Source organism: Nelumbo nucifera, chromosome 2 (genome assembly GCF_055504915.1).
Source record: "Nelumbo nucifera cultivar China Antique chromosome 2, China Antique-T2T, whole genome shotgun sequence".
NCBI classification, from domain to species: Eukaryota; Viridiplantae; Streptophyta; class Magnoliopsida; order Proteales; family Nelumbonaceae; genus Nelumbo; species Nelumbo nucifera.
Window position 1 is genome coordinate 23,272,125 of NC_142650.1, and position 22,217 is coordinate 23,294,341.

Consider the following 22,217-nt stretch of genomic DNA (forward strand, 5'->3'; position numbering starts at 1 on the left):
GAAGTATCATCTAATATTCTTTATCAACCATCTACTAAAATCAAAACCATCAAATATTTCATCCATTTTAATTTTTCCCTCTAAAAGATAATCAACCAAACATCAAATCGAACAAGAATAATCTATTGAGAGGGGGGAGAGAGAGTAAAGAGGAGGAGAGAGAAATCATTATAGAGGGGGAGGGGCCGGAGCGTGACTCTCAAATCTATTATATATAAATATTTTTTTATCCATCTCTCTCCTAAATCGCTACCCCTCCCCCCCTCTCTGTGTTAACCACTCTTTGGAATTCTTGATTGCTCTTTGCTACCTTCTTTACTCGGGAAAATGTTTCAGATTTTCAAGAAGGGGCTTTAATTGGATTGAATTTTGACTGAAAATGGATGGGGATGCATTTATAGGCATTGGCAACGATATGCAAGTAGATAACTAGGTGTTGCAAACGTTCCAAAGAGCTTTGTTCAAGTTCAGAACATCCTAGATCATAACAGGTTGCTCATCAACGAGATAAACCAGAACCATGAGTCGAAGGTCCTGGACAAGTGGTTGATCTCCATGTTGATCTTTCGAGCTCCTTTACTAAATCAGTTGAAGTTTCATCTGATGGGGATTCAAATGAGATATTAAAATCGGACGAAAAGCTAGGACACAAAAGAATTATGCCCGGCTAGGAACTAAAGCCTTGGGCACGCCGCCTGCCTACACTTCGCAAACTCTCTGTACTAATTCTTTTACACCTGGGAATGAAGAAATTTTCAATATCAATGCAAGTAGATAGGATTATGTAACTCCTGTATCTATACTGGGGAAATTTTCAATATCCAAAGATCGCATTTGTGGTGTTTATTTGTGACAGAATTTACGCTTTGTTTATAAAAATTCAGGTATTATTATCACATTTTAAAATTCGGATACTAAATTGTCACTAGAGCCAAATTACAGGTACTGATCAGAAATATTCCCTATCAGAAAAAGAACATGAGTGCGTCTAGTGAGGACGAGACTTCGCTTTTCTTTTCCGCAGATCGGTCGATCGTTCTCGCCTTCACTCTTTCGTGGTTAGTTCCCCCCCCCCTCTCTCTCTCTCTTTCTCCATCTCTTATGTGTGTTGTTCTGATTTCTTTTTCTGGAATCACAGTAATATTATTTCGATCAGATAAACCCTAATTGAATCTGAAGTTGCGAGGGCCCAAATTGAGCAGTTCGTCAGCGTCAGTGACAAAAATGGATGCAATGTAGAGAGCTTCATTGGGGAAACTAGAGTTATTGTTTGATCACAAAGCGCAAGCAACTATTCTCTTTTGGTTTTTATTGTTGATTTGAATATACTCTTCTAATATGGAGATTTCATTGCCACTTCTGCTGATGGGTTATCTAGATTTGGGTTCTTTTCTTTTTGGGAAGTTATGCTTATTTGTCCAATTCACTGTTACTGGGGCTTCGGGACATTCATTGATTCAGATATAAGTTTGTGAAGATTGGATCTTGTGAATTTAGAGTATTTGATTGCGAAAAGGTGAAGAGATTAAGAATTGTCTTCTGGAATTGGGAAAATTTATTGGCTTTAGTTTGAGTCAGGAAATTCAAAACTGAGGGTAACAGAAAAGTTCGGATTTGAAGTTAAAGTTTCAAGAATTGGCAAAGTTGTTTGAAATTCCAAAAGTTTCACTTTGAAAAGCATTTCGAATCGTGCAGGGGCATCGGATATTGGATATAACTTGAAGGATTTTCCATGAGCTTTAAGCAATAAAGAAATTGGAATTTTGACATCGGAGAAGTAGATTGAGAGTGCTTGAGAACTCCAAGGAGGTTGAGTTTTGTGAGGGATTGAAGAACTTTGGAATTTAAAAATTGATCCAAAAAAAAAAAACTTTGGAATTTAAAAAGATATAAACGTCATGTTCTATGGGGCGATTGTGTGGGATCCTTTGCTCATTGTCTCACAGATTTTGTGCCTTCAATGTTTATACTATCTTACTCTTGGACTATCCATGTTCATTCTTGTTGGGACCCGTGTATCTCGAATGAGCCTTGTCTATTTCTTCGATTATGCTACTCTGACTGCTTCTACAGTCACTGGCTGGTGTGTCATTACTTCATTTTTACTCAGCGCACTTGCAGGGTAAGGATTTCATTTTTTTGTCCTTTTTAGTTTTCAATTAAATTTTATTTCCTTATTTTAGTGGGCACATGTCTTCTTCATATTATCTTGATGCATTGTCTGTCAGAATATTTGAATAATACCTGCCATTTGATTTTACTGTTCTCTTTTGGCTTGTTTATCATAAGACTTCATATGTTGTAAATTCATGGGGTGTGGGTGGTAGGCTGGGAGAATGTTATATTCAAATATCAACATTTAAGGACATGCATCTGTTCATTTGGATACCAAAAATTTATGCGTTTTTCTTAATGGAAAATGCATGCATGGAATGAATTAGCTAGTTTTTTTTTTTTTGATAAATGGTTTTTGAATTAGCTAGGTTTATTCATTAAGACATTACCTTTATAGATTTGGAGTGCAAGAACTGCAGAACTCATTTATGTCTCATTCTTGTATTGAATTTTTTCTGATTTTGGTATAAAAATGGGAAACTAGATGTTGTTAGAAGAGTTCTTGACTATGACTCTACTTGTGACAATGTGGAGTTGTTTACTGGTGAAGCTTGCATAATAAAATGAAATAATTAATTAATTGTTTAAAACTAAGTTCATTTCTCCTATTGATAATAGTAGAAGTTCAAGACTGCTATCAGTCTTGAACCCTAATAGATTTCAGGTTCGAAAAAGGAGAAAAAAGGTATAGAGGAGAGAGGAGAAAGAGTAGAGAGAGAGCAGTAGAACACAAGAATTGAAAGGAAGGACAGAATCTGAATGTTCTGCCGCCGCCACTTCTATTTAGTATTTATAGGTTATGCTAGTTACATGAAAAGACAAATCTTCCCTTGGTATTTACATAACACATAAAACAATATAAAACTGAAATATAAATAACAACTGGAATAACAGATTGACCATCAGCTAACCCTAGGATGTCTAGGGCACATTCTACCCTATGGACAGAGTGGGACCACAGCTGTGGGGCCCACATCAGTATTCTCTACACTCCCCCTCAAGTTGGGAATAAATGTTTATCATTCCCAACTTGGATAGATCCGCCTCTAGCTTCTTTCTTGATACGGCTTTAGTGAGGATATCTGCTAGTTGCATACTGGATGTGATGTAAGGGAGGCATACTTCTTGAGATGAGACCCTCTCTCGTACAAAATGTCGGTCAACTTCAATGTGTTTGGTTCTGTCATGCTGCACTGGATTATGTACTATATTAATAGCTGCTTGATTATCACAATACAACATCAGAGACTTCTCATACTCAATACCCAACTCCTCAAGTAGAGATCTCAGCCATAGGATTTTAGCCACTCCGTTAGTCATTGACCTGTATTCTGCTTCAGCACTAGATCGGGAGACAACACTTTGTTTCTTACTTCTCCAAGAGACAAGATTACTTCCCACAAGAGCACAATATCCTGAGGTAGACCTTCTGTCATCAACACTCCTAGCCCAATCGGCATCCGTATAGACCTCCACCTTCATGTGGTTATTGTTCTTAAACAGTATACCCCTACCCGGGCATCTCTTCAAGTATGCTAATATCCTTTCTGCCGCAAGAATATGTGTAGTTCTAGGAGAATGCATGTACTGGCTGACAACACTAACAACATAAGTAATATCTGGCCGAGTGAGGCAGAGATATAGGAACTTTCCTACCAATCGCTGGAACATAACCTTGTCTTCAAGAGGCTCCCCACTCTCTGCACTAATCCTGTTGTTCTGTTCAATGGGTGTATCCGTAGGCTTGACACCTAACTTTCCGGTTTCTGCTAGCAGATCTAGGACATATTTCCTCTGAGAGATAAAGATCCCCTGTTTGAATCTAGCAACCTCAATACCCAAAAAATACCGAAGTACACAAAGGTCTTTCACCTCAAATTCTTGATGAAAGAGCTGTTTAAGGGACTCAACCTCATGGCTATCATTCCCTGTCACCACAATATCATCAACATATACTGCAAGTAGTGTCAAGGAGGACTCTACCCTCTTGATGAATAGAGTATGATCTGACTGGGCCTGTACATAACCGAACTTCACAAGGGCTAGTCTGAATCTATCGAACCAAGCCCTAGGTGACTGCTTCAAACCATACAAAGCCTTGTTGAGCCGGCAGACCTTCTTACCTGTTTCTACATCATAGAATCCAGGAGACAAACGCATGTAAACCTCTTCCTGCAGGTCTCCATTCAGAAAAGCATTTTTCACGTCCATTTGGTATAAAGGCCAAGTGTGACTTGTTGCAAGGGATAATAGAACTCGAATGGTGGTCATCTTGGCTACCGGGGCAAAGGTCTCCATGTAATCTATACCATAAGTTTGGGTGAACCCTTTTGCAACTAACCGAGCTTTATACCTCTCAATGGATCCATCTGCATTGTGCTTCACGGTAAATACCCATCTGCAGCCAATTGGTTTCTTTCCTTTGGGCAGATCAACTAGCTCCCAGGTGTTATTTTTCAACAGGGCATCCATTTCAACTTGCATTGCATCTTTCCATTCCGGGACGGATAGGGCTTCTTGCACTGTTCTTGGAATAGGGACATTGGCAACGGAACTAAGGTAGGACCTGTAGGTAGGAGATAGGCGATCATAGGATAAAAACTGGGAAATACAGTGGGCTGTAGATGTGGTACAATGTCGTTTCCCTTTACGGATGGCAATCGGAAGGTCAAGGTCATCTGCAGGAGGTGAAATAGCAACAATAGAGGAAGTCTCTGTAGAGGGAGTCTCTGTGGGCCCTGGGACTGTAATACCTGGACTTGGAGCTGCAGATGAGATTGGAGCTAGCCTGGACTGCTAATGACTGGGATCAACTTGCCTGCATCGCCTGTGATAGACCCTCAACTCTTGATCCCTTTGACCACCCTCACCATTGCAGCTCTCATCGCCCAATGGAATAGGTAAAGGAACTGCCCCACTCTAACTGCTCTCCCCCTGAAGAAAAGGACTCAAACCCCCACTCTCACTGCGCTCCCCCTGAAGAAAAGGACTCAAACCCCCACTCTCACTACTCTCCCCATGAGGAGAAACCCGAGGATAATAGGGTGTCTCCTCAAAGAAAGTGACATCCATGGAGACAAACTTCCTCCCTGAGATAGGATCATAGCAGCAATAACCCTTTTGAGTTTGTGCATAACCAAGGAAAATGCATTTGGAGGCCTTAGGTTCGATCTTGGAGTGATGGGGTCCGAGAAGCTAAACAAAGCAAGTACAACCGAATGTTTTAAGGGGAATAGAAAACAACTCCTCACTTGGGTATAGAAGGGAAAAAGGAGATCTCATATCAAGGACCCGGGAAGGAACCCGATTAATAAGATATACCGCCGTGAGGATAGCATCACCCTAGAAGCGAATAGGGACATTGGAGGTAAACATAAGACTTCTAGCCACCTCCAAGATGTGCCTATTCTTCCTTTCTGCAACTCCATTTTGCTGAGGTGTATGAGGGCAAGAGCTCTGGTGTATAACCCCATGATTAAGAAGGTAAGATGCCAATGGTTTAGCAAAGTATTCCTTTGCGTTATCGGATCTAAGAACTTTGATCTTGGCCTCAAATTGGGTTAGGATCATTTGGTGAAAGTTTTGGGTCAGGGCAGGAACCTCATCTCGTGAACGCATGAGATAAACCCAAGAAAAACGGGTATGGTCATCAACAAATAACAAGAAATATCTGTACCCACCCATGGAAGGGATGTGATAGGGCCCCCAAACATCAATATGCACAATATCAAAAGAATTATTACTCCTTTTATTACTCAATAAATAAGACTTTCTACAATGTTTAGCAAACTCACAACTTTCACACTGCAACTGAGACAACTCAATAGACTTAAATAAAGCAGGAAACAAACTCTTTAAAGACCGAAAGGACAAATGACCCAATCGGTTATGCCAAAGCATAACCGAACTCACACTCTGAGAAACAAAAGACATCTTCTCTACTGACTCTCCCTGACGAGACCTCTCCCCGAGCAGATAGATCCCATTCATCTCACGGCCAGTCCCAATCACCTTCTTCGTCTCCAAGTCCTGAAAAACACATCGGTCAGGGAAGAAGGTTACTGAGCAGTTCATATGCTTGGTAATACTACTGACTGAAAGAAGATTAGTATCAAGCTTAGGAACGTGCAAAACAGATGACAGGGAGATAGTATCTGATAACTTAATGTCAACCTTCCTAGAAATAGGGACCATGGAGCCATCAACAATAGATACTTTATCCCTACCCGAAGACAAATGGTAAGTGGTAAACAGTGAAGGCAAGCTAGTCATGTGGTCGGATGCACCTGAATCTATTACCCAACAAGGTTCAGTAGTACCTGGAGCTGAGGTATGGTAGGCTGAAGATCGAGTACCTGAATGTGCGAAGGCAGATGTGGCAGGAGCTGATGGTGACTGCGGTGGCTGAGCTAAACTTCCAACTTCCTTTTCTAACTGTATTAGGGTAGCCCGAACTGCAGCTAAGGTCTCTAAAGGTGTTCCTCTTGTGCCAGATGAGGATGCTGAATCAGTGTTCACAGCCACATGAGCATTGCCCTTCTTGCTTCTCAACTTTGCCGGAACCAAGTGAGGATGCAGTTTCCAACATGTTTCTTTTGTATGTTTGGGTTTCTTACAATGTTCACATACCACATCCCTTTTGTCTTCCTTCCTCCTGTCCTTCTCTGAATCACCCCCTGATTTGGGTTTGACAGCTACAAAGGTTGGTGTGAGAGGCTGAGGTTGCATCATAACTTTCCTTCTAGTCTCTTCACTATGTACTAAGGAGTATGCCTGAGAGAGAGTCACACTGTCTCTAGTCAAAATCTGTTGCCGCACAATATCATACTTTGAATTTAGGCCCGCTAGAAAGTTTGTCTCGACCTGCTTTCTATATATTTGTGCATCTTTGGGACTCTCCCACTCAAGAGTCTCTAAGTGATCAATCTCACGCCACAGAGACTGCAAGGTAGAGTAGTATACTGAAATAGGTTTCTCTCCTTGTTTAAGGTTTTTCACTTCACATTTCAATTCAGATGCTCTGGCAACATTAAGGGGTTGGGAATAAGTTTCTTTCATAACATCCCATATCTCCTTAGCTGTCTTTGCCCACAAGTAATTTCGGCTAATATGGGGCTGCATAGAATTACACAACCATGTCATAACCAAGTAGTTTTCTTGGATCCACTTGGTATACGTAGGATCTCCCTTGGGGGGTTCTTTCACATCTCCCAAGAGGTACCCTAATTTACCTCTTCCCCCAATAGCCATCACGGCTGATTGGGCCCATTTCAAATAGTCATCAAACTTTACGGTTGTAATCTGACCACCTGTCTCAGAAACACTACCATAACTGTTGTTCCCAAAACTGCCTTCTGCCTGATTTTTAAACTCCATCTCGGTCAAGTTTCAAAAACAACACTTGGACCACCAATCACAATCAAAACAGTGTAGGACCAATCTGTATTCACAGTGTATGTGCACAAAACAGATAGAAATCTGATCTGAAACCAACTAGCAAACACAACAGCAGCAGTCCGTACAGTTCTCACCCCTTAAGAGAGTTCAAAAACCCCAAAAGGATATGAAAAATCAGTTTAGAAGCAGGTCTGATATGCTTGGCAGAATTAGGGTTTTAATCAGTCCTTAAAGAAAACATTTCAGTTGCACATTCCAATTAGTACTGTACAGATAGACTTGCAGTAGGGTTAATATGAAACCCTAAAAGCTGATCAATGCTAACAAAACTTGAGGACAGCTCCAGGTAAATCGCAAGGTTCAGTCTAACATTAGGGCTTGCCGCAAGATCACTTTCAAACCCTAGATTAGGAGAAAAGAACTGTAAGGCAGTTCGGCCCAACAGTAGGGTTTGCTGTAAAACCCTAGAGAATAGAAGGGAGAAAACCCTAGAATGGTTCGGCCGCCCTTTCCAGATAGGTCCAACCTATCCTCTCTGATAGTACTTCTCTTAGAAAATAGATAACTTACAAGGAAAAACTGTTCGCTGCCTTCCAAGGTTACCCGAACCCTAGTCTTGTCTGATTCTTCCTGATCACCAACACTCTGCAACCGTGACACGTCTTCAACAGCTGCTAAACCCTCTGGCGATCTCCAAGAACCAGTCCACGAACTCCACTTTCTCAGCTTCCAGCCCTAGGGAATTCTCATGTGGTCGGCTGGACTAGACTCACATGAGAAACCCTAACCTTGCTCTGATACCAAGTAGAAGTTCAAGACTGCTATCAGTCTTGAACCCTAATAGATTTCAGGTTCGAAAAAGGAGAAAAAAGGTATAGAGGAGAGAGGAGAAAGAGTAGAGAGAGAGCAGTAGAACACAAGAATTGAAAGGAAGGACAGAATCTGAATGTTCTGCCGCCGCCACTTCTATTTAGTATTTATAGGTTATGCTAGTTACATGAAAGGACAAATCTGCCCTTGGTATTTACATAACACATAAAACAATATAAAACTGAAATATAAATAACAACTGGAATAACAGATTGACCATCAGCTAACCCTAGGATGTCTAGGGTACATTCTACCCTACGGACAGAGTGGGGCCACAGCTGTGGGGCCCACATCAGTGTTCTCTACAATAATATTAAGTATAAGTATGAAAAAGAAACAAGTAGAAAGCCCCAGGACTCGGTTAAAACAAAGGACATTGCAGTTACTCATAGTCCATAAAATGGTTAAAAGGGATTTTCTTTTTTATGGAGGTCATATAAAAAGGATTACAAAACTAGAGATCTTTAACTTCACTAGTCATGATTGAAGAGAAGTCCTTCCAGACTGACGTATCATGGAAATCTATGAGCACATTCAGTTTGTGTAGTGCATAGGAGAAAGGTACTACAATTTGTGGGTCTTCTCTCTTTTAGAAGGTACCAATTGGGGGAAATGCCTTGAGAGTAGAACAGAATATTGTGACACTGCTTGTACAGGATTTATAAATTATAACATAATATGCATACACACATGGATATTGTATTCTTAATTCATGCAGATCAGAGAAAAAGTTCAATTTTGGGTTCGTAACATTTTGCGCCAATGGCTTGTTACTGGACTTAAATCAAAATCAAGTCATTTGGTTAGGAACAAATCGTATGCACACACACACACACACTTTGTAGAAAACTTCCGAAAGATCAAATTTATCCCACCATTTTTATCCCAATTTCTCTTTCTATGCAAGGAGGTATCTAAGAGTTATCCAGAGATACTTCCATCTGAGAACCCCTAGGAGCTTATTTAATAAAAAAATTCCATTTGCTAACATATTCAAAATTATAGCTTCCCTTTCTAAATTGCTCATATCGTTCTAACAAATAATTCAGTTAGAAAGAATTGCATGATCTTTAGAAGAACCTAAATTAAGGATGAATATTGAAGAAATTTCAAAAGAAGTTAGCAAAGGGAAGTATGCACTGAAGTTTCTAATTCATTTTGGCATAGCATTAATGATGATCAAGGAGATTTTATTAATAAGGGATGGAAATACAAGACAAGATCCCAACTTTTGCATAGAGAGATAGACAGAAGGGGGGGGGTTGAAATGCTTAATGCTTTGAGTCAACCATGTATCTGGGCCCATATTTATGGGATTTCATTGCTAGATATCCCAGATAAGAAAAAAATGCTTGCCATTGCAGAAAATAAGCTGCTTATCTCTTCTTTGTTGTATCCTTCTTTGTTTTTTTTTTTTTTTTCTTTATAAAATGTTTTCTTTACTATCAATAAGAAAAGAAACTAAGCTATATTTGGTGCGCTTTAATTTTAGGGTTAAATTATAGTACTTCTAATATGCCTCTGTTCAGTTTACAAAAAAAAACCCTCCTCTAAGAAATGAAGAAAAAACTAAGTCTTGGAAATTAAACAGTTGTTATTTTCTTCTTATATTGTATGACCTTTATCAATCAGAGAAATCTGTTACTTTGTTATTGAAGAACTTCATGTCCAGGTTAATTGGTGATAACTATAAAGCAGCTAACCTTGGTCAATGCTTTCTTTTTACAAAGCTCTGTTATGCATTGTTTTCTATGTTTTACTTGCACAACTTGGCACTAAGGTTCACCTAGTTTTTGAACTCAAGTTCAAGTTATCATGCTTTTTAGTAAAAGGTTAATTAAAATCTACTTGTTGCTTGGCATGGTGACACAAAGTCCTGCTCAGATTTGTCACTAAAAATTGAAACATACAATATCTCTTCTTGTGAAGCTAGCTATCTTATTAGAAATAGAAAATTTTTTTCCATGACATTATGTTGTAGGGAACTCTGCCTCTGTCATTTGTTTCTTAGTTGTCATTGTTTGTTAATGTTCTTTTCCTGTATTAAGACTGCCTAATTGCTAAACTTGCATGTTTGGTTGTCTGAGCAGGGCTTGTTATATCCTTTATCTGATTGAGAGAGCTAAAAAGTGCTTAGATTTTTCAGCCACTATCTACATTATACATCTCTTTATGTGCATCGTTTATGGAGGGTGGCCATCCTCAATTACATGGTGGGTTGTTAATGGTACTGGTCTTGCAGTGATGGCTTTGCTTGGTGAGTGGTTGTGCATAAGACGTGAGCTGCGAGAAATCCCTATTACACGATATCGATCAAGTAAGTCATGGATTTTCTTTTCCTTATTGACCATGTACATGCACTGAATGTCTCCGGAAGATCCATACTGCACTTTTCTTATTGTTCAGGAACAGGAATATTTTCATGTATTTAATAACTAAACTAACCACATTTTCTGACTCATCTTAGATAATTTTTTGGTCTTTGAATGTTATCACATTCACATTGCTCAGGTGCTAATTTCTTCTTTGTGCCCCATTAACTGATAACTTTAATACTTGAACTTGTAGCATTTAGAATAGTCACAAACTTCATATGCCTTATGGCATGTTAGAATGAACATTAACTCTCCTTTGCAGTAGGATCACTATTTCTATTTGTATATCATGCATTTAGAAAAGTCACAAACTTCATATGCCTTTGAATGTTATCACATTCACGTTGCTCTGGTGCTAATTTCTTCTTTGTGCCCCATTAACAGATAACTTTGCTCTTTGCTGCTTATACTTGAACTCATAGCATTTAGAATAGTCACAAACCTCATATGCCTTTTGGCATGTTAGAATGAACATTTACTCTCCTTTGTGGTAGGATCACTATTTCTATTTGTGTATCATGCATTTCATTTTTCTTTCATTCCTGGACTTGGATTTCTCCTGAAGGAGTGTGTTGGTTTGAGGATGTTAATGTGTTCCCATAATGCATGAAATCCTGCTTAAGTTATTTATCAAAAAAAAAAAAAAAATCCTGCTTAAGTTCTATGACTATTCTTTTTGTGATATCCACCCATAAGTAAGTCATTTTCAGCACCTCTGTAATGCGATGACAAAAGTTTTTTATCATTTACTAGGTGTTTCAGTTATTAACCCTTGCAGATTCTTCACTCAAGCCACTTGGAACTCTCTTAGTTATAACTCCCCCTCTCACATTTCTTGTCTCTTTCTCAGTCTAGCATGTTAGGATAATTTCATCTGGTTTTTTAATCACCGAGTAACAGGAGCCTCGGTTTTCTGTACTGTTCTTCAAAACTTTTTCATATCATTGGTCTGTAAAAATTTGGTTTTAAATGGAAGTTGTGAAAGATATCAGTCTTTTTAGTGAACCCATGGGTCACTGTTTCTTTAGATGCAGTCGTAGCAGTTCATTTGACTGCTTTTATAGAAACTCTAGTTACATAGAACACTTTTCTGCTAGACCTCTCTGTTTGCTAAAGACAATAGAAAACAATCGTCTATGGTTTACCACCCTCTACTAACTTGCTCACAAAGGGGAAAGTTTCTTTCTTTTTCTTTGAAGATTCTGTATGATGCAGCACTAGTGGGCCTTACCTATTTGGACTTAGGCCCATTCCCACATGGTTTTATTAATGACATTGTGCCCAAGATTATAGTGAATCCTCTTTGTTTACCAGTCCAATAGTTTTGGCCTATGACCCACAGCCTAGTTCATTTTACTCACAGTCCCATTTGGATACCCATTGCATGGCTTGTATCAAGCACATGCCAGTGGGCGAATATTCTAGATGCTTGAATATAAATTGTTTTGGTCCTGTGCAAGACAACTCTAGCCTTCTATAAAAAGCATTGTACTCTAGTTTTTCCTATTTAGTAAATGAATATTTTGAGATTTTAGCTCTAGGACATTGTTATTGGTTGAAAAGTGAACTTTTCTCCCAGTGGCAAGACTTCACCTTCCTCTTCTTTTGTCTAGTGACATTCTAATCAGAGGATTGGAACCCAGAAGTAGAGCTGTCTGTTAGTTATCTCCTTATCCCTTCCCTCTCATTATCTTTCTTGCTTGTTACATTCCTTCCTTTTGTGTAAACCACCATTAAAGCACTATTTAGTTTTTGCAAGTTCTACAACTTGAGCTACAACATTGCATTGGAGTTGCCAAAAAACATTCCATTGAAGTTTGTGCCAGTGTCGTGACCTTGCCTCAGGTTCTGCACTAGCACCACTAGGGTTCTTTTTCAAATGCCCCTAGGGATAGCACAAGGAACCATGGCCCATTTGGTTAGCAACCCTAGCACATGTGGAGATAGAAGGACACAAGGGGATAACCTCACAAACCAAGGGAGGGACACATAAAACCAATCAAGAGCCAAAAAAAACAGACCAATAGGCTGATCTGACAGTGTTGCTTGATTTATCTAGTCAATTTGTTGTATTCCATATGAAACAGAGGTTCATCTAGTATTGGATGTAAAAAGCTTGCTAAAAATGACTAGTAAGAAACTTACTCTTTAGAGTGTTTCTCTTGGTCGTGAAAAAGAAAAGTTGTGCATATTGCACAAGTAACTCAACCAGAAAAATGTTACATGTATACGAGTGTCCATGGCTTGGTAAGTTTTGTTGCTTTGACAATTACTTGACCACTACCTCTGTGGTTGCAATATCTGCATTATTAATTTGAGAACTCTTCCATGCAGATGTTTGACTGACAAGAGAAACTCCACAGGCAAGGGGATATGTAGCAGACTCTGTTGCGGATGAATGATAAAAGCTTCTTCGTTGCTTTGGCGGAGTGTTTGGATAAGGCTCATGAAATGCCAAACTCGTAATGTATCTTAGGGGGCGTTCTTTTTTTGGATTTTGAGAGGGGGGAAAGTTGGTCAATGGCATACCAAGAATCCCATTCTCTTTTTTCAGATTAATGTGGGGACCAGGGAAAGTTTATTTTCCTGGGTATTACTTACCCGGGTAAGTGATACCCATCTCCTAGGTGGGTAAATAACTTTCCCACCTGGGGGGAAAGATTCCAACACTTGAATGGGACAAAAATGTCCCATTTAATAATGAGTTTTTATGGCAGCTAAAATGGTCATTTCCTTTTTTACTTGGGAAATAAAAGAACATGGGTAAATACAGGTAAGTGTTTCCCAAGAAAAACTTACCCAGGTACTGCATTTACCCTGGTAAGTAACTTACCGAAAAGCAAATGGGGCCTTAAAGAAAGAACTTTTTGAAGCCTTTTGGATCAACTGTAGGTTCCACTCCTCTTTGCTGGTAAAGTGGTAATGGTGAGAGGAAACATTAACTGTGCTTGCATTTGAGGAGTTCAAGATTGGAAACTAGACCTGCCTCAAAAGGTTGGTAACTTCTGATTTTTGGGGGAAATCCCTCATGTACAATGGTTACTGTTTTTAATAGGGCATATTGTTTTTTTCCCCTTCATCTTACTGTGTTTCAGATTTATTTTATTTTTCTCAAGGATGGAAGGAGGAAGAGCAGAATTGATGTTAAGAGCATTGGCTCATATTCATTTACATGCAGAATTGGACTTTCGCTCATATTCCTTTGTGAAAATGGGCTTTTTACGATAATGAGTGAACATTTTTTTCTCATGCTCTCTGGATTGATCTGTGAACCCCGAACTTCCACGGGTAAAGGTTTTGGTGTTTCTCCGCATGATGTGGTTTATGTTTATGGACGGCAATGTTGCCAGACTGGACAGAAAACTGGGGTGTTCACTGTATCACGGTTTTTCTTGTTAATCCAAAGTGAGAACAAAATGGAATCCCATTTTCACAAAGAAACTCAGGTCTGTTTAGTTCATGGTCAGAATTGCCTATTCCCCTGCCTGTTTGGTTAAGATAGGGGTTGTAATCGGATTCTATAAGTTGATGTTGGGTAAAGAGGGTTTTTTTTTTGGCCGATTGGAATGAGGTTCTCATTCCCAATGGGAGAGGCGGGAATGAGTTTGGCTTCCGTCAGTGCAACCCCTGTTTGAACAGCCTTACATTGGGAATATCTCTGTACTTGTGTGCTTTATTTCATAGGGAGATATTCTCGATGCAAGGTTGCAAGAGGCTGTTCAAATGGTGTGAGCACAGGCTTCTACTGACCGAAGCTGAACTTGGCTGGAATGGTCATTCTCTCAAATGGGAAGGTTGGAATTGGAATCCTATTCTGTCCAGTCAAATGGCTGGGGCCCTTCCAATTTTGATTCCAGACCCGTATTCCTTTGAACTAAATGAATCCTCAAATAGTTGTAGAATACTAGAATTGGCCCCCAACATATGTCTAAGGTTCTTCTATGCTTGTCCAATGGGTATGGATTGGAGAGTGTTGGATGGCTTTGTAGCTCTCGAACTCTAGCAACTGCAGATCGGGTCAGGATGTTGGAAAAGATTGTGCATCCAATCTGTTTGCTAATTTTCTTAAGATTTAGCTCTAGAAAATAACAATTAAAGATGGAACTCTATTTCCAATCAAAATTTGACGAGTCCATGAAATCAAATCAAATGATCCATGCCAATTAAACAGTGCATGTTTTGAGGGGTATTAAATCTGACTGATCCGCTCCAAAGAAACATGAATCTCAAAACATCAACATGCTTTGATCAGGGAATTAACGTACCAAAGCTAACCTCAAAACCTCTTGTTGAAAGAGATCGCCGTGCATACATACAAGTCATCTTGGTTTATTAACTAAAATACCTCTCTCTCTTCAAAAAAAAAAAAAAACTCTTCTTAGAAGAGCTCTCATTCTCAACCTACACCGGCGAGGAATCAAGTGTTCTCTTAGTACACTGGATTCTTTTATTTTACTCTGTTATAACATGGTGAGATCGTACTGATCAATCTAAAGAAAGAAGCTCATGGCTGAGCCTTAAACAGTGACGAGATGTCGGCAACGGCTTCTCCAACTGATAGGTAGAGCCCGTTCAATTCGAAGGACTGCAATGTTTTTGAGCGGTGCAGCTTTTCCATCACATCTCCAACAGGATTTGCCAATACAAGCTGCAATAGAAATCAAAGAAAAACAATATGTCAGTCAGTAAAACGCCTATCGGAAATTCGCCGGAGATTCAGTCTTTCCAGAGATGGGTAGGGCCCTGCTTACTTGAAGTGATCGTTTCTTCAGTGTCTTTCGAAGTTCATTTATTGCTTCAATGCCGCTGGTGTCTATGGCTGTTACCGCTGAAAAGTGAAAACATTCAAAATGGTTGAGTTTAGCTGGGTTTACCTGTAAGCTCTTACAGTTTTTTCATTTTACTAGATAGAGAATTGAATAAATTGAGGAATGTTAAATAAAGGAGTCTATGCAACTCCTGAACTCTTCGCCCTACAGACAAGGTAGGACAAGAGTTGCATATAGTCAACTAACTAACCGGTCATATCCAAAATTATGCATTTTAGTGTACTCTCTTTGTTTTCTTGTATCCTGTCTTCCTCCTCCCGGACCCATCTTAATATCCTGCAACAACAATGATATCATGAAGATGAAGAAACAAAATGGACCCACCAAGTAATGGATCCGAAAGACACGTGGATGAGAACTGTTCTGATTGAATGATCATCTGATGGACTAACTAAATGTGCCAAACCAAACTATAGGGGAGACGCTGGCAGACCGTTGTTGTGGTCTGTAATGTTGATATACTGAAAGGAGAATACAAGACAGAGAATGAGAGAATGAGACAAACCTTTCTTGGAGGTAGGTGGAATTTGCAAAAAAGATGGGGGACTCAATTCCAAGTATAAGAAACGAGGGAACCCTCAAAGCCTCCCTGTAACAGCGGAGATTTTGGTAAATCTCAGTGCCCGGAATATTCCCTAAAACCACCGTGTTCGGCCTCGTCACGTGTAATAGTATCTTGAATATCGACACTCCGACCTGAAATTCCGGCCAATTAATCAGGAATCCAACCCCGTACTATAACCATCTTATTTCTCTAAGTTATAAACACCAAAATATTCTTTAAAATCACTTTCTAAATTATAAGCTGGATCAATCCGGCATCATGTCCTTAACGGGCCATGGATCAAATATGTCCTTCACCCGGTAACCGATTCCTAACTCTACTTGTTAGGGGTGCTTCAAGCGGAGACCAAATCGATTCACCTTGCAATTTTACACGGGCTGATCTTGGATTTTTGGTCAATATAAGTCTGGCTCAATTTCAATCCAATCAGAATTCCACAACTATACATCTAATCGGATGGGATCATGATCTGATCCATTTGCACCCTTAATCCAGCCTGTCCAACTTGTACCCTACTAGGCTACTATAGTAGTACTTAAGTTCAGTTCATTTGCTGGTATCTCGTGAGGGCAAGTCGGTTAAATGAATAATTGACCATGATTCCTGTGTTCTTATGCCACTATATTGGGTCTCACGATAAGTAGATTTTCTGGAAAGTATTAGTTACCCAAGTAATTAATATCCTCTTGGAGGGTGGATAAATTGTTTATGTACACATCATAACACTAATCCCCTCCCTTCTCTTTCTTTATTTGGGTAAATTGCATAAGAACGTTGACACCGATCTTATTTGGGCAACTTTTGCCAAGGAAACACTTATTCAAGCTTGGGTAAGTGAATATGAACGAGGCCTTTAGTAGGGGTGGATTTGAGCCGAGCCGAGCCGAATAGCTAGCTATTCGAGCTCGGCTTGCCAAGGCAGTACGAGGCTCGAGCTTGAGCTCAGTTCGAGCTAGAACCTTGAGCTTGAGCTCGACTCGAGTCAAAAGCTCGTAAACTCAAACTTGGCTCGACTCAAGCTCAACTTGAGAAAAATGTTTTATAAAAATTAAAAATTATATATAAAAATATTTTTATTTGATATTCAAAAATTAAGAGTTATAATAATTAATTAGTATTATATATAAAAATAAAAATAATAAAAAAAATAAAATTATTATTATATGCATGTAGTTATTTGAACTTGGCTCGATTAATAAATAAGCCTATAAATTGGATTTGAACTTAATTGAAACCGAGCTGAACCGAACTTTTCACGAGCTAAACTCGAATAAGCTCGTAAAGAACTCGGCTCGTGGCCACCCCTAACCTTTAGTAATTAGTACCCTTCCTTTCCCACATATTACAGGTCGGATCATCTAAATAGACCCGACCCAATCTATTGACACCCTATATTGCCTGCTAGTTTCACGGGTGCATATTGAAGATAAGGGTGGCTGAAAGAAGAGAAAGAAGATTACAGCGATGGCAAGGCCTATCTGCACAGAGATGAAGAGAACACCAAAAAAGGCACACATACAAGCGAAGAAGTCGAGCCGATCCACCTTCCACAGCCGGTAGGCCGCCCGGTAGTCGATCAGCCCGATCACGGCCGTTATGATAATCGCCCCCAACACCAGGCTGGGAGTATATGTAAACAGTGGCATGAGAAACAGAAGCGTCACCAGCACAGTTGCCGCCATTATTATGTTCGAAACTGCCGTCTGTGCCCCGGCGTTGTAGTTAACGGCGGATCGAGAAAAGGATCCTAACAACCCGGCAACAAAAACGGGTCGGATCATGTAGATTAGAACTTAGAAATGGGGTCATTTAAGGCTGTGTTTGGTTTGATTTGATAGAAGAAGATAAGAGGGAAACAGAAAGTTGAGATGTGATCTCACCTGAAGTAACAAAGCAGGAAGAGCAAGAACCAACTATGTTCATCAACCCAATTGCCATCATTTCTTTGTTCCCATCAACTTGATAATTTCTTAGTGAAGCAAATGTCCTTCCTACTGCAATTCCCTCCTATAGAATAAGTGAAAGGTAAATGGTTTAGTTCTACTGTGACTTAAAAAATTGAAGGAACAAAGTTGAAATGATGCATTTTCTAATTGATCTAGGCCACCCAATCAGTGGGATTTCATGGAACAGAAAAATCAGGCCCCAAGATTACAATCTCAACATCTGAGAATTTATCAATGCTTGAATCAGTAGATGATGGTAGTATTTTAAGTGCTGGTTTAGAATCACTCACAGTGAGAGACAAAATCCCAGTTATGATGCCTGTTTTGATGGCAAGACCCAAGTAAGGACCCTGCACATATAACATATTTGCAGAAGGTGGGTTTAGACCCTTCTGCAAGTGTCCAATCTGTTTGACAAAAAAGGAGAAAGAATTGAGAGTCTGCCATATAATTTCTCTGCAATAATATGGTACCATAAAGAAAAGGAAAACTGCAAGGAGTATAAATTTTCTTACTGTTGAGATGCCATGAACGTGAGCTTTGAAAGCAAAGACTAGAATGGTTGATAGAATGACAGATGTTAATGGAGCTGCTGCCGAAACCCAGAAAAGCTTTGGTTTTCTTATGCTCTGTAATTAATCCAAAAAGTATAGGAAAAAGAACATCTATGTTAAAAACAGAGGAAAATCAAGCAAGTGAGAATAAATATCCGGAAAAAAATGAAATCCAATAAACTTTCTCAGTTCAGATGTCATATAGTAACCACTTACAATATGCCTTGTTGTTAGTAGAAAGATCAGGAAACTCAGGCCCATTACAATAGTTTGCCAGGACCACTGTACATAAAATTGGTGGATTCATCTCATCAGGAATTCCTGTCTTTTTTTCTGTAAAGTATATATATTATTCACAAATAAAGCTTTTTCTTAGTTCAGTTTCTTGCCTCTTCTCTGTGATAAAAAACAGAGGACATGACAGGAATGATTTGCATCTTGTTGGTGAAGTGCACAATCCCAAACAACCCTTTCAGCTGTTGCAGAGATACAATAACTGCTGCTCCAGCCATGAACCCAAGTAGAGTTGCCTTTGAGAGAAAATCAATTATGAATCCTAACCTGTAAACAATCCATCCAGTCAACTCTTTGGTATTTCATTTATTTTTTCTATATGTTATGTGAAAACAAGATGCAGAATAAATACAAACAGTGGAACTTAAGGTCATTTAATCTCATTCTGTGATCTTAGTATTTCAACAGTTGGAACAGGGTTACTGAACACCCCCCTCCCCCCAAGTTGGCACATTTGTCAATGTCACTATGCCAACAGGTGGGTTCTGTGTGGCTTAGCTACTTAACATGATCCCAACCCAAAACCCACTTAAGACTGATCCAAACCCGATCCAATCAGGTCGGCCCAGGTGGGTTTACCACTGAACCCGGTCCACTGAATACATATAAGCAGGCAAAGTCAACAAGGTTGGAAAGCTATGGAATAACTACTATCAGAAATGGATTTGTCCCTAAGAAAAGTACTGATAAAACAGAAGACACCATAATTGATGGTTAGGTGGTTCATGATTGTTGTGTGAAGGTGAAATTGAAAGGAAGACCAAGCATAGACAGACATTGTGGGCTTCTTGTTCCTAGAAATTTGCAGAGTTCATACCTTAGTAATCCCAGAGACGCCTGAAACAGGCCAGAAAAGAAGGTTGCAGTGAAAGCCAATTTAAGATAGAGAATTGGCTCCTCAGTGTGGGAGACTGACTCTCCTAGCATTGAGCCCATGACCAGGGATGCTATTGAGACTGGGCCAACCGCAAGGTGTCTAGAACTCCCAAGGACTGCATATATTAGTGGTGGCACAAAGCTTGAATCTGAAAAGAAACCAAGTTCAGAAAATTTGAAAATAAAAGTGATTACCCACAATAAAACCAGTTTGACTAAGGGAAAAGTAGAACAGAACTCACAGAGTCCAATTATGGGTGGCAAATTTGCAAGCTTTGCATAACTAATTCCCTGCATTACAAGAAAGAAAACTATATTAGATTAAATCTGTAAGGTTTCAGACAAACTCAATAATTTCATTAAATATTTTATGAGAGAACCCAGTGAGAAAATGATTTAACATTGGCTAGATGTCTACCTGTGGGATTGCCAAACTTGCAATGGTGAGCCCAGAGATAATGTCGGACTTGATAAGTCTGAGACTGTAGTTAGTCCCCCACTGAAATATGGGGAAGAAATACTGAAGACCTAAGACTAGCTTGACAGATGGTGACTGGTTTTTGAATCTGTGAAGTGGGTCGTCTGGGAAGAAAATCTCAGAGAGTCTGTGTTTGAGTGTCTGGAAAGTGGTTTTGTTGGGTGGTAAGCACACTTCATGTATCTCCAGAGGTGGTAAAGATTCTGCTGTGATTTTCACGGTGGTTTCATGGCATGCACCAGCTGGGAAGTCTTCCACTCTGTTGGAGTTTACTCCCATCTCTGCAGCTGCAAATCTACCACCAGAGCGTTGAAGAAACATTACAGCATGGTTCAATATTTATAGAGAAGGGGAGAAAGAGATTTTGAAGATTGGTTTGGCTTCTTATCGTGTAAGGAGAAATTGAGTTTGGGGTTAAGAATGTAGGAATAACAGGGTAGAAGTGTAGAACGACAACACAAAAATTGGGTGGGCCCGGTAAAACACTCTGTGATTCCCTATTACTGGACTATAATAGTATTCACTACCTCCCGTGAATACTTTTAGTCCTTTTGTAAACGACATAGATATACAGGATGGAAGCACGTGCCAGTAGAATGGGTCCTACATTTTGGCAAATCATTCTTTGAATTGAAAGTTCTTTTTGTTTGGAGCTGTCTGGATGGAAGGATAACAACCCTCTGATCATCCTACTTTTTTTTTTAATTCTATTTTATTTTTAAGCAGCTTGTTTCCCAATTCTTTATGGATCGGGTCAAGAGATAAATCCGCACTGACCCAACCCTGCATTTTCACGTTTATATGCTTATTTGAATACAGATTTACTATATGTGGGACGGTATGGAGATCGGGTTCGGTGGGGCCTCTTGGTTCAATTGGCCGGGTTCGGGTTGGTGCGATTCATGTAGGATCCAGTAGGTGTTATTCCGGTCTATATTTAGAACCAGATAGGAGCTGCATGGGTATGGATCCTTTAGATGGGTACCTGGGTAAAGGTTCAAGTTATATATCTCGATATGCCGGAAGGAGTGTGTTTGTTAAACAAAATATAGCATAATACTTTAAATCAAGATTTTTAAAATTGGATTGGATAGGAAATTATTTTGGAGACCGGTTCTTGGGTCAAACAGTCTGACCGTCCAATCCAAACAGATGGTCCATTCTAACAAAAAATAATAATAATAAAAAATAGGAGGATACAAATATGTGTAGAGATTGTATACAGCAATAGTTTATACACTAAATTTATAGTCTGCAAGGAAGTTTCATGCACAAGTTTGAAATGCTCTTTACATTTCATATAAAATAATATGTATCAGATATCAGAAAAGAACTAAAAAGTAAGTCTTTTTAGCCTTTTTAAAAAGAGGATGGAATTTCAGACTCAGAATTGGTGCAAGTGAATGAACCAGTTTGGACCGTCCAAGCAATGCTGGAGATGGTGACATTTGGGTGGGCCAAATGCTCCAAAAATGACACTAGAAGGTTGCCTTACGTTCCTCTGGAAATAATCAGTTGGCTACTTCATTGATGGTTAAATGCAAGTAGATTATTGATCAGAGAGAGGAGATCTCCTGAATTGGATTTAGTTTGGTATATGGGTTATGGTTCAATATATTCAACATGTCATGAGCTGTGGCAGCAATTTTGTGTGGGTTTTGGTTTTGAGAGGTGGGGTGCATCCGGAAAGCTTATAACAATGCTTGGCAAAATTTTTGGAGAGCCAAATTAATAAAAAAATAATTCAGGGAATTCACCTAATAGCTTAACTCTTTTAGGTTAAATGATTCGTTGAGTTGAGATGGTATCAGATCCTATTCAATCAAAGTGGTTCAGTGTTCAATATTTTCCCCATACTTCAAACCTTATAAGCTTTTACGTGAGGGGCATGTTAGAGAATAAAAATCTATTCAGTAAC

The 22,217-nt window shown here is 39.3% G+C and overlaps 2 protein-coding genes across 3 annotated transcripts; one reads left to right on the forward strand and one right to left on the reverse strand.

Moving 5' to 3' along the window:
- Positions 1 to 248: 248 nt before the first annotated feature.
- Positions 249 to 14,006, forward strand: LOC104595235 (uncharacterized). Its single transcript, XM_010255864.3, has 5 exons — positions 249 to 884; positions 970 to 1,058; positions 1,139 to 2,122; positions 10,473 to 10,699; positions 13,092 to 14,006. The coding sequence occupies exons 3-5, from the start codon at positions 1,899 to 1,901 to the stop codon at positions 13,097 to 13,099; spliced, it is 459 nt and encodes a 152-aa protein (XP_010254166.1). The 5' UTR covers positions 249 to 884; positions 970 to 1,058; positions 1,139 to 1,898; the 3' UTR covers positions 13,100 to 14,006.
- Positions 14,007 to 14,979: 973 nt separating this feature from the next.
- On the reverse strand, positions 14,980 to 20,621 carry LOC104595236 (putative sulfate transporter 3.4). Of its 2 annotated transcripts, XM_010255866.3 has the most exons (13): positions 20,240 to 20,620; positions 20,064 to 20,112; positions 19,763 to 19,970; positions 19,041 to 19,212; positions 18,868 to 18,933; positions 18,613 to 18,726; positions 18,388 to 18,504; positions 18,032 to 18,158; positions 17,612 to 17,898; positions 16,092 to 16,282; positions 15,777 to 15,862; positions 15,509 to 15,585; positions 14,980 to 15,405 (listed from the first exon to the last, which is right to left on the reverse strand). In XM_010255866.3, exons 1-13 carry the CDS (start codon positions 20,618 to 20,620, stop codon positions 15,262 to 15,264), a joined length of 2,019 nt encoding a protein of 672 aa, XP_010254168.2. In that variant the 3' UTR covers positions 14,980 to 15,261. The 2 variants fall into 2 exon arrangements, with proteins under 2 accessions (XP_010254168.2, XP_010254169.2); XM_010255867.3 differs by lacking the exon at positions 16,092 to 16,282 and having other exon boundaries at positions 20,240 to 20,621.
- Positions 20,622 to 22,217: the final 1,596 nt, after the last annotated feature.